The 11,168-nt window shown below is 38.0% G+C and overlaps 2 protein-coding genes across 3 annotated transcripts; both read right to left on the bottom strand.

Annotated features, from left to right (window-relative positions):
* Positions 1-578: 578 nt before the first annotated feature.
* LOC121874679 (5' exonuclease Apollo-like) lies at positions 579-2,504 on the bottom strand (the record flags this gene model as incomplete). The annotated part of the gene is given in 2 exon segments (XM_042378922.1): positions 579-681; positions 1,564-2,504. A coding segment is annotated over 1 exon segment (69 nt), but the record flags the coding sequence as incomplete, so codon positions are not given.
* A 4,420-nt stretch (positions 2,505-6,924) lies between these two features.
* LOC121874687 lies at positions 6,925-10,072 on the bottom strand. Of its 2 annotated transcripts, XM_042378943.1 has the most exons (4): positions 9,956-10,072; positions 9,575-9,628; positions 8,448-9,179; positions 6,925-8,414 (listed from the first exon to the last, which is right to left on the bottom strand). In XM_042378943.1, the coding sequence occupies exons 1-4, from the start codon at positions 10,037-10,039 to the stop codon at positions 8,109-8,111; spliced, it is 1,176 nt and encodes a 391-aa protein (XP_042234877.1). In that variant the 5' UTR covers positions 10,040-10,072; the 3' UTR covers positions 6,925-8,108. The 2 variants fall into 2 exon arrangements, with proteins under 2 accessions (XP_042234877.1, XP_042234868.1); XM_042378934.1 differs by having other exon boundaries at positions 6,926-9,179.
* Positions 10,073-11,168: the final 1,096 nt, after the last annotated feature.

Consider the following 11,168-nt stretch of genomic DNA (forward strand, 5'->3'; position numbering starts at 1 on the left):
TGATATAATGTCCTTTACCAGACATATAACCATGATAAACCTCACCATCTTGTTTTGAATAATTTGTATTTTGGCTTTTAAACTTTGTGTTAGGCATAGTACCATGATGAATAGGATTAGTCTTGCTAAAACTGTATAGGAGCTAAATACAGTATAAGATCCTTCCAGCCCCGTCTGACAAAAGTAAGCGTTTTACTAAAATTTTTGTAACAAAGCAGTGGGTTATTTATCATTATTTATTATAAATTTTTCTTAAGAGCAAAAGTCAAGAGTCCTAAAAATCTCTCAAGTTACAGTTGATACAGATCCATTACCTCAATAGTATAATCATTACAGAATATAGTACTGTACATATATCATCTGGTAATAGTGTGGTAGTGAAGGAAACACGACTAGGAGATGGAGCTTTATTCCTGTTGTTTCGTCACAAGAATTTTGCAACAAAACATAAAGTTCCATCAATTAGTCGTGTTTCCGTGACTACAGTACTATACTACCATCTGTCCCCAATGAATCATGTTCACATACAGTATATATATATATACACAGTATTACTCTACTGTACTATGTTATTTTACCTGGGGTGCTTTTGTAGGTTTCCAGAAATCGATAGCTATTGGTGTTCCTTCTATGACACACCCGTTCATTGTTGCTCTTTAACACCTTTCACAGTCTCCTTTCCTGCTTAAAAAAGAATAACATTTACATCACTGGGTCAACAGTGCAACTCCACCAGTCATGTAATCCAAGACAGAAGTTGTCCCCCAAACAACAAGTCTGCATTATTAAACCAGACAACAAACCTGACTTAAGAACTTTAACTAAGGTCTCGCTTTTTCATGTCCTCTGCTGTCAAATGATTATTGCTACTGTGAGCATCAGGTACTACCAGCCTCTCTAAAGACACTTAACTTAATATTTTTAAAAACTTTCTGAAATTAGTTTCAAATTTTTTTCACTTTTTACAATACAGGAAGCTTATAAATCAATCATGTATTAATGGGACAAAGTGAAAGTTACATCATCTTCCTGGGTGGAAAAGTAGCAAATTAAAAAAAAAATTAAATAAACCGAATTATACAGTATGTAAAAAAAATCCAACACATCTAGCATCTGTGTTGATTAATGCTTTGATGTTTATTTATCCACACTGAAACAGTGAAAATTAGACATAAAACTTCAAACTGCAAATACATAATCATATGTCCTTAAAACTTTGATATAAAGTTAACAGGTCCTTATGGTGGTTTAATTTTTTTTTCGCACTTCAAGAGTCCCGCCAGACAGAACTTAATCAAGACAGACATACACGCCTTACACACTTAATACAGTATTCTCTAACTCAACCAAACTAGTGTTTCTTCTAATATATATGGTTAATATTGATGACTAACCAGTGGACTAGTTTTTTGTTTTACTATTTATTATCTTTTTATTTTAATCAGAAGGTTCTGATATGATATGCTTCGTTTTGTAGATAATTAGGCTCCTAGGCGTGCACTAATTTGTCTTTCCGGCAGTAATGAGGCAGCGCTCTGGTGCGGCAAAGAGACGAGTCCTCACCTCCCTACAGCAGTTTCATTTTCAGCATGACGTCTGAAGGTTGTCGCCGGTCTTATGCAGGTGAAATTTGCAAATTTAGGGATAAAGACGAGACCCGTCAGTTTTTCAAAGACCCCAGCATCGTTCCTTTAAATAGAACTGGGTTTGTAAGCCAAGTCAGTTGTTGAATGAAACAATCATTCATCACTTCCTCAACGCCGTGGCTCACCGTTTCCCGCCATCTCAATAACAAATCACTCCGCCACCCGGACTGCATAAGCGCCGATGCTGCCAACTGGTCTCACATCCAGAGAAACTCAAATTATACCATATCATAGTAAGTTCTTTGTGTTTAATATACTAGGAGGTAAGGTAGTTAAGGTTAGGTAGGTTTGTTTGGCTAAGTTGAGAAGGTCTGTTTTTCATACCCACTAAGGTTAGGGTATGTTTATTTTAGAAATAAACATTGGTCAATATTTAGAAAATGACACCAGGCAACTGAATATAGTGTCACATGTGGGGAGATCAAGAAAAAATAAATAAAAATAATTTATTCTATAACGTTTCCATCGGAAATTTACAGTTTTCAAGTAAAAGTAAAAAAAGGTAAAGCATAATATTTGGCCAATCAGCGTGAGTGCTGATGTGACGTAATACTCATGCACTAATCAGCGTTCGTGGCCAGTTGGAAGAAGGAGTGTGTGATGAATGTACATTGGCTGGGTGTTGCATTAATCAGCATATTTTGGGTTCACGGTGTTTTTGTTTCATTCGCTAAAGTGTCCGAGATATAATTCAGTGTCAATTCCGTGTAGAATGCCATGCATAGTACTGTGGTAAGAGACGGACACTGACGGCCACTCCTCATTAAAGTCTTTTACTTTTATCCTCTTCACTACTGATCGGCTCATTAGCCGCTTGGGCGATTAGTCTTGTCTCTGTTATGCACTGTTGACAAGTACTGGGCATGAATTGGCTCCTGAATGTATCTGAACTTGCTCCAGTGTTGGTCAAGTTTGGTCTAGAAAGAGCTCACACTCGGTACCATCACAACACTCTCTGGCAGATTGTTCCAGGAGTTCACAACTCTCGCTTCGAAAAAGTTATCCCTCACAGTTTTCTGGGATTGCGGCTTCACAACCTTGAGCTGTGACCCCTTGTGGGGCGAGCGTCTGCCAGCTCCAGATAAGGACACTCAGCTGAGTAGTGCCCTTTGAGATGTTTATACACCGCAATTAGGTCACCCCTTGCCAGTCTGTAGTATAAGCTAGGCAAATTCAGGCTCTCTATTCTCTCAGGGTAGCTGAGGTGCCACAGTGCAGGCACCAGTCTGGTGGCCCTCTTTTGAACATTTTCAATCAACTGACAGTCCCTAGCATATCTCAGGGACCAGACGGGGTGACAGTACTCCAGATGGGGAAACACTTTAACCTCCTATATATCTTAAGGTAAGTTTCTTACTCACTAGGGGTTAGGTTAGGTTAAGTTAGGTTAGGTTAGGTTATGGTAGGTTAATTTACGTTAGGTTAGGCTAGGTTTGGTTAAGTTAGGCAGGTTAGGTTAGGTTTATATATATATATATATATATATTTTTTTTTTTAGGTTTTTTACGTTTTGTGACCTTCCACTTTTTTCCAATATCTCAACTACTGCTCATTATCGATGGCAACGAAGGTCACAAGAAAACCCTCTTTTCAATATCCAGTTGCCTGGTGTCATTTTCTAAATATTGACCTAAACATTTTCGAATACATTTGCACAAACTACACCAGTGCCCACTATTAAAAACAGTGAAATTGCGGCATTTTTAAAATCGTTTTCTATGAATTTCGACCGCGGGTTACTTATAAATAATTACCATACATATTCCCTCTTCTAAATTCCGTCCAATCATTAGATACATTAAAATCAATACTAACGGTGCTTTTATATAAATTTAACAAGTTAGACATAGAATGATTAACATAGTAGCTGCAGTTCAAACCTTCGCTTGGCGGTACAGATTACGATACTCGGGTCTTTCTAGTCTTTATGCAGTCTGTGTGGTATATCAGCATTTACCAGATACATACTTCAATTCATTTGGATGATGCGCCCAAAGTATTATATATAAGAGCTGTGTTTTATCCACAGAATAGCCAATCACTGATCCTCCTGGTGAAATAACCTTCCACTAACACAGGTCGTTTGTAACTATGTCAATAAGCCAATTGGTCAATGTTGGAAATATACAAAAGCATGACGTTGAGTACCATTTTATAAAGAAAGCGGTTCCTGACTAACTATAACAAAATCTAATCTAACAACTCGATGGTAATTAAAAAATAAATTATCCGCTGGTGTAACCTGAAGAAAATTACTGGTTTATCGGTTCGTCTCTGTTCATGGTAATGATCTAACATTCGTCATCATGGAAGAAATACAAATCTTCATGAATGATTTAAATGCGAGAAGTAAATAACATTGAATGAGTTTAAAGGTGTTACCGTAGTATTAAAGAAACCAACAGGAATTTGGCAAAGTCAGTGTAGAAGGTCTGAAAAAGTTCCAGGGATAGATTGCAAGCGAAGTAAAGTCAAGCCCAAAGGCGTTTTACCGCTATGGAAAGTCGAATTTAAAAAAGCGTTAGGTGTATCGGACGTGTGGTACGCCTCCTTACCATTGGTATGTCCCAGGTGCTTCTCCTACACCTCCTAATGGAAGGGGGGGGGGACAAAAGTTTTCTATTATTTATTTATTTGTTTTCAACTTCTTTCCTTAATTTCTGTTTATGTTTTCTAAGTTAATATATTTTTCTGTTATTTCTGTCTTATATAACCTTTAAATTTCTTAGTTACATTAAATTAGTTAATTTATTTTTCTGAGTCTTTATTTAAGTATCCTTATTACTTTATTTTTATATTTTACTTTCTTATTAAGTCTTTATTTCTTTCAAGGTCATATATTAATTTATATAACTAAGTAGTCTTTATCTCTCTTTTCTATAGCCTCTATATTTGCTTCAATGTCATTACTGTTTCTTATCTTTCTCTTACATATTTCAATATTTATCAATGCTTAGTTATATTCTATACAATGGACTAACCTGGGAAAACCATTGCCCGTCTCAAAAGATGACTTCATCGAACTCATCAAACTATGTATCAAGGATTGTAAATTTGAATTCAATGGAGAATATTATGTTCAAAACTTTGGTATGGCAATGGGTAATCCGCTTTCACCAGTATTAAGCAACTTATATATGGCATTCTTTGAGAAGAAACTATTAAGTAATATTTTACCACCTTCAGCAGTCTGGTTTAGATATGTAGATGATGTAATATGTCTTTGGCCATATATTTGTACTGTAATGTAATGTGATGTGATAGCATTAGTCCCAACTCATCGAATATACAGTAAGTTATGTAATTTTCAGCTTGGTTCAAGTTGCTAATTTTTCAATTTTACATTCCTAAAGCTGTTTATCAAATCAATGGGGTACTGTATTTAAAATTCACTCACACCTCAGTGCTGACCAACAAATTCCTATTAGCCATTGACCTTGAATACTCCAGTACATAATTTTTATTTATTTTTTGTTACGGCAATAGCCCACCCTGCCACAGGCCATCGACCCACAACGGGGCCTAGAGGGCAAAAAAATAATAGTAAACATAAATAAAAAATACAAGAGAAAAAGACTATATTAATCTACACCCCGAATATGTCGGACAACCATTTTTTAAAAGTGAGACAGATTGTATAAGTATGGAAACACAGAAGAAGGCAGAGCATTCCACAGTTTGATTGTGTGAGGAACGAAGGATGTACTATAACGGGTTATCCTAGTGTAACCGACATCTGCACAGAAACAGTGGGCACCGCAGGCAAGACAAGTATTACGAGCCCACGGCCGTGCTCGCGGTACACAGGATGCCAAATCCACCGAACATTGCCCGTTAAGGTACTTGTAAAAGAAAGAGAGTGAGCGGAAAAGAGAAAGGGAAGAGAGATTATCAACTGAAGGAGGAGAGTTAATAATACGAAATGTCTTTGATTCCACCCTATCAAACAGTTGGACAGAAGAGGAGCCATCCCAAATATGATAACAATACTCCAAGTTAGGATGAATGAATCCCTGATAAATTTGAAGCAACTCTTCAGGAGTTAGGTAGCAACGGCATCTGTACAGCATTCCCAGCTTTCGGGAAGTAGCTTTATTAATGTTGTGGATGTGTGGCTTCCATGACATTTTAGAGGAAATGATGAGGTCTAGCATATCAATTTTAGAATTTGCCAGAATGATTGTATCCTGAAATGTGACTCATGGAAGATCTCCTGTTCTGTTTTGGAAAGTGTAATTGGTAAATACTGTGTTTTATTACTATTGAATTTAACCAAGTTTCTACTTCCCCATTCGGAGATGCAGCACAGATCCGCATTGACAGATGAAATAATATCAGCTATAGAAATGGATCTAGTTTGAGAATTAAGGGGATGGGGAAAATGTGAAAGAATGTACACAAAGAGAAAGGCTTTCAATGTGATAGAGAAAATGAGAGTTTAAGCTAGTTTCGAAAATCTTGGAGAGGGATGAGGTTAGGGCAATGGGGGCGATAGTTTGTGGGATTGGAATGGTCACCCTTCTTTGGGATGGGCTGAACCGAGGCATGCTTCCAAGAAGAAGGAAAAGTTTGGGTTTTGAGGCAAAGGTGAAAGAGGTGAGCAAGCACAGGGGCTAGAATTTCAGCACACTCCCTCAAAACACAAGGAGATATTCCGTCTGGTCCATGAGCCTTACTCACATCCAACCTGGATAACACACCAGCAACCCTACAAGTGCAGATTATAGGAAAGTGCATAGGTTCAGTAGGAGGGATAGAGTTGGAATTGTTTAAGGTGAATTTAGAGGATAATAAGGTGCCAAAGAGATTGGCTTTATCAGGGGGAGAGTTTGCTATAGAGTTATCAGGTCAGGAGACAGGAGGAAAAGAGGGAGTGCAGAAGTTATTACAGATGTGTTTGGTTAAGGACCAGGATTTTCAAGAAGAAGAGTTAGTCAGGTCAGCGGTCTTTCTTGTTATAAAATTCCATTTGGCCCTACGGAAAATAACCTTACAACGATTACCAAAAGTAATGAAAGAGGATTGGGTAATAAGAGAAGGACATAGTTTCAGAAATTGATATGCTCTATCTCTCTCCCTACATGCAAGAGAACAGAAGCCATCAAACCATGATTGTAAAGTGAAAATTTCGTAGAAGTTCCATAAGATGCTTCACGTAAATCATTGTCCTGTATATGCAAAACCAATAGCAGGTCCAAAATCTTTTAAGATTTCTAATTCCAGAAAAGATTTATGAATTTTATTGGGTGGGGGCTCAATGAAAGGCGTGTCTTGATTTGGCAGCCAAAATTTATAAATTGCCACAAAAAGGTGGTCATTAATTTTTCTGCAAAACAAGACAGTACCTTCCCCAACCCAGTACAGTATGCCTTCAGTTCCAGGTAAGGAAGCTGGATCTGCTTTTTATGTGTTCATACTGCAGTAAAAGTTCACCATTGATGTGGTTTACGTACACACGTGTACAGAAACAGCACCACATGAAGGCTGCCCAGCACTGAGGTAATATTGTGCAAAACTAATTAAATGGTTTTGGACTCCATGGACTGTATGGTTAAAAGTGTAAACAATAACTAATAATACACAACTCATTAACAAAAGCTTATTCAGATTTTATAATTTATTGGAAATAGTATCTTATTGTAATAGAGAACATACATGTACCTGTGAAAATAAATATAAGGACAAATAATACTTTAAGTCGTTTATCATTCATAAACAAAACTTTGGCACAAAATCATGTACAAGCAAAAACAATACTGGATTATTAACTACTACATGGAAGTAAATATATAAAAGAATTAAAATATGAAATAACATTTTATAGCTGAAGGGAAAAGTTAAGTGATGTTTACCAAAATATTCCCTCAGTGACTGTACAGTACTTAACAAAAACATCATATTCTTTTGTTGTAAGAAAACTCAGCAAATTTACAAACTAAAGACCAAATCGAGCAAATTCATTCTTCAGCAAGTAACCTAACCGACTGTTGAAGCAACCATGAGATGAGGGGTTTACCTTACCACCCACTGATTTGCTCCAACTGGGTGAGTGGTTGTCTGTTCACCAAGAATGCAAATAACTCCTGATCAAGGAAGGTACACTGGAGCTCTCAAAGTTCGTTTGAAGATTAACTGTGCGACATAAAAAATATGCTTTCTCATTCTTTTATGACAATTTAGATCTGAATTATGATAAATAAATTCTAATACAGGAAAACTTGTCAAGTTCAAAAACCCTTGACACCAACAGAGTTGCACTTAATGATAAATGACTAACATGGGTGCATGGACCCTAAAATCATGACCTCAGAATATCAGATTTGTAGTCAAAAGTGCTGTCACCTCTCCTGCTGCTCTATGAACCCTGTAACAAATTGTTCTTTTTAATAAAATGTAAATTTTACCATTTTTGGGCAAACAAAAGATGTTGGTTAACTTGTAAGTTAACCAAGTCAGCAGGAGCTAAAAAGGTTCAGTTAGGTGTGACATAAGTCTTTCAACAGCTTTACACACAGTTCTAGCACCTAATAACACTTGTGATAGATCATTTGCAGCAATTCCATCATTAACTTCTAGGAATGCACATTCTTTAGATATCAATTTATCTATCTCTTTCATCAGCTTAGAACGCTTTGACTGTCCTGAAGATGTTTCTTGAGTGGGGCTAACATTATCATTAGCTGAAGATGGTTTCATGGGTGTTGAGCTCACCCCACTTCTTAATACAGGTAATCTAAACATGTCCTTATTGTCATTCTGTGTAGCAGGTAGTGTTCCACTTATATAACTACCCAAAGCAGAAACCAAATTGTTTGTGAGCAATAAGTTAGACCCTGAAGCAGGTTGTTCCATCATATGACACCGCTTATTACTCAACTCACTAGACCCTGAAGTAGGTTGTTCCATCAAACGACACCGCTTCTTACTCAACTTGCTGTTAGACCCTGAAGCAGGTTGTTCCATCATGTGGCACTGCTTGTTACTCAACTCACTAGGCCTTGAAGTAGGTTGTTCCATCATGTGGCACTGCTTGTTACTCAACTCACTAGAATCTGAAGTAGGTTGTTCCATCATGTGGCACTGCTTGTTACTCAACTCACTGTTAGACCCTGAAGTAGGTTGTTCCATCATGTGGCACTGCTTGTTACTCAACTCACTACAACCTGAAGTAGGTTGTTCCATCATGTGGCACTGCTTGTTACTCAACTCACTACAACCTGAAGCAGGTTGTTCCATCATGTGGCACTGCTTGTTACTCAACTCACTGTTAGACCCTGAAGTAGGTTGTTCCATCATGTGGCACTGCTTGTTACTCAACTCACTACAACCTGAAGTAGGTTGTTCCATCATGTGGCACTGCTTGTTACTCAACTCACTAGACCCTGAAGTAGGTTGTTCCATCATGTGGCACTGCTTGTTACTCAACTCACTAGACCTTGAAGTAGGTTGTTCCATCATGTGGCACTGCTTGTTACTCAACTCACTACAACCTGAAGTAGGTTGTTCCATCATGTGGCACTGCTTGTTACTCAACTCACTGTTAGACAAGTAGGTTGTTCCATCATGTGGCACTGCTTGTTACTCAACTCACTACAACCTGAAGTAGGTTGTTCCATCAGGGCTTCCATCATGTGGCACTGCTTGTTACTCATCTCACTGTTAGACCTTGAAGTAGGTTGTTCCATCATACGACACCGCTTGTTACCCAACTCACAAGACCTTGAAGTAGGTTGTTCCATCACGTGGCACTGCTTGTTACTCAGCTCACTAGACCTTGAAGTAGGTTGTTCCATCACGTGACACTGCTTGTTACTCAACTCGCTGTTAGACCCTGAAGTAGGTTGTTCCATCATACGACACTGCTTGTTACTCAACTCACTAGACCCTAAAGCAGGTTGTTCCATCATACGACACCGCTTGTTACTCAACTCACTAGACCCTGAAGTAGGTTGTTCCATCATATGACACCGCTTATTACTCAACTCACTGTTAGACCTTGAAGTAGGTTGTTCCATCATACGACACCGCTTGTTACCCAACTCACAAGACCTTGAAGTAGGTTGTTCCATCACTGGCACTGCTTGTTACTCAGCTCACTAGACCTTGAAGTAGGTTGTTCCATCCGTGACACTGCTTGTTACTCAACTCGCCAGTTATTGACCCTGAAGTAGGTTTTACCATCATACTTACACTGCTTGCTACTCAACTCACTAGACCCTAGCAGGTTGTTCCATCATACGACACCGCTTGTTACTCCTCACTAGGACCCTGAAGTAGGTTGTTCATCATATGACACCGTTATTACTCAACTCACTGTCTGTTTGAATTTCATTAATAGTACGGTGCATATAATTGTGTCCCACTGACACTCTTACTTGGAAGAGGCGAGCCATTACTATTGGGCGTATAAGTTACCATAAGGATATGTCTGAAGGATGTGACATACGGAGTCGGGTAGGCCAATGTCCAGAGAGACACTTGAAGTTGGAGCAGTGAGTGAGATTGGGAGGCAGGTGATAGGAGTGTGAGTTTCAGGAGAAATAACCTCGGGTGCGCCCAGTTCTAGGTGACAGACCACGATATACAGCGCCGGGCGGTAGGATAATAACATGGAGATCCCGCTTTCATTAACATAGACACAACATCAGGTACCACGAGTGGGGTAGGTGTTGATAAAGTGAGAAAATGTCCATAAACAGACATGTCTCCTTAACTATCTGATCAGGAGCATTGGGATGAGATCAGCTGATTTTGACCATCTTCACTATAGGTTTCACATAATGAGGTGCAAGCTGAGCCACCATCTCCATCAGCTCAGGGTATGATGAATGATCACTGTGGGTACTATAAATATTCCACTGTTAGTGGCTGATTGGTGAATGTTCATTTGTCCAGCCTCAAATAAGCCTGTCAACATGATAGTTATTGTTGATATTCATTGTTCCAATTCTGGTGAGAAGATACCTGCATCTGGAAAATATTAAGTCGAGTTTTACTTAAACAGTCAATACATGGTGGTCTCCTGCAAATATGCAATTTAGTTTACAAATTTACGAGTTTTTCGAGATGTAAGATCTAACGACAGACCTCAAATAGAGGTTTTTTACAAGGCTGAGAGATAATGGAGCATTTTTGATAGGTGTTGTTTCTCGCAAACCTCTTTAGTTCCTTTACATACATAACTTATGTGAACATTATCCCCAAAATCACTGATCTTTGCAACTTTTTCATAAGCCAAGACTAAATAGAACAATAAACATATACAGTGTGTAGTTGCTATAACGAACGGATCCTACTCACGAATATTCCTATAACGAATGGTTTTACCTATAAAATTGAGAATGTTATAATCTAACGAAACTCCTACAAAACATTATTTAAAATTTTTTTTTTACTAATTTATTGTTTTTGTCATAAGTATTAATGATATTCTTTATTTCAGGGTTTAGATGCATATTTATGCACTTTTTACAATTTTACAATTTTATATTATATTTTCAGTGTTATGGTTGTATTTGGGGC

The sequence above is a fragment of the Homarus americanus genome, unplaced genomic scaffold (genome assembly GCF_018991925.1).
Source record: "Homarus americanus isolate GMGI-L3 unplaced genomic scaffold, GMGI_Hamer_2.0 scaffold32317, whole genome shotgun sequence".
NCBI lineage: Eukaryota > Metazoa > Arthropoda > Malacostraca > Decapoda > Nephropidae > Homarus > Homarus americanus.

Coding starts and splice junctions, on each gene's coding strand:
- LOC121874687 (XM_042378934.1), bottom strand. CDS start 10,039: ATGGCTCGCCTCTTCCAAGTAAGAGTGTCAGTGGGACACAATTATATG. Junction 9,629..9,955: donor AAATTCAAACAGACAGTGAG/TTGAGTAATAAC, acceptor TCTAACAGTGAG/TTGAGTAATAAGCGGTGTCA. Junction 9,180..9,574: donor CTACTTCAGGGTCTAGTGAG/TTGAGTAACAAG, acceptor TCTAACAGTGAG/TTGAGTAACAAGCAGTGCCA.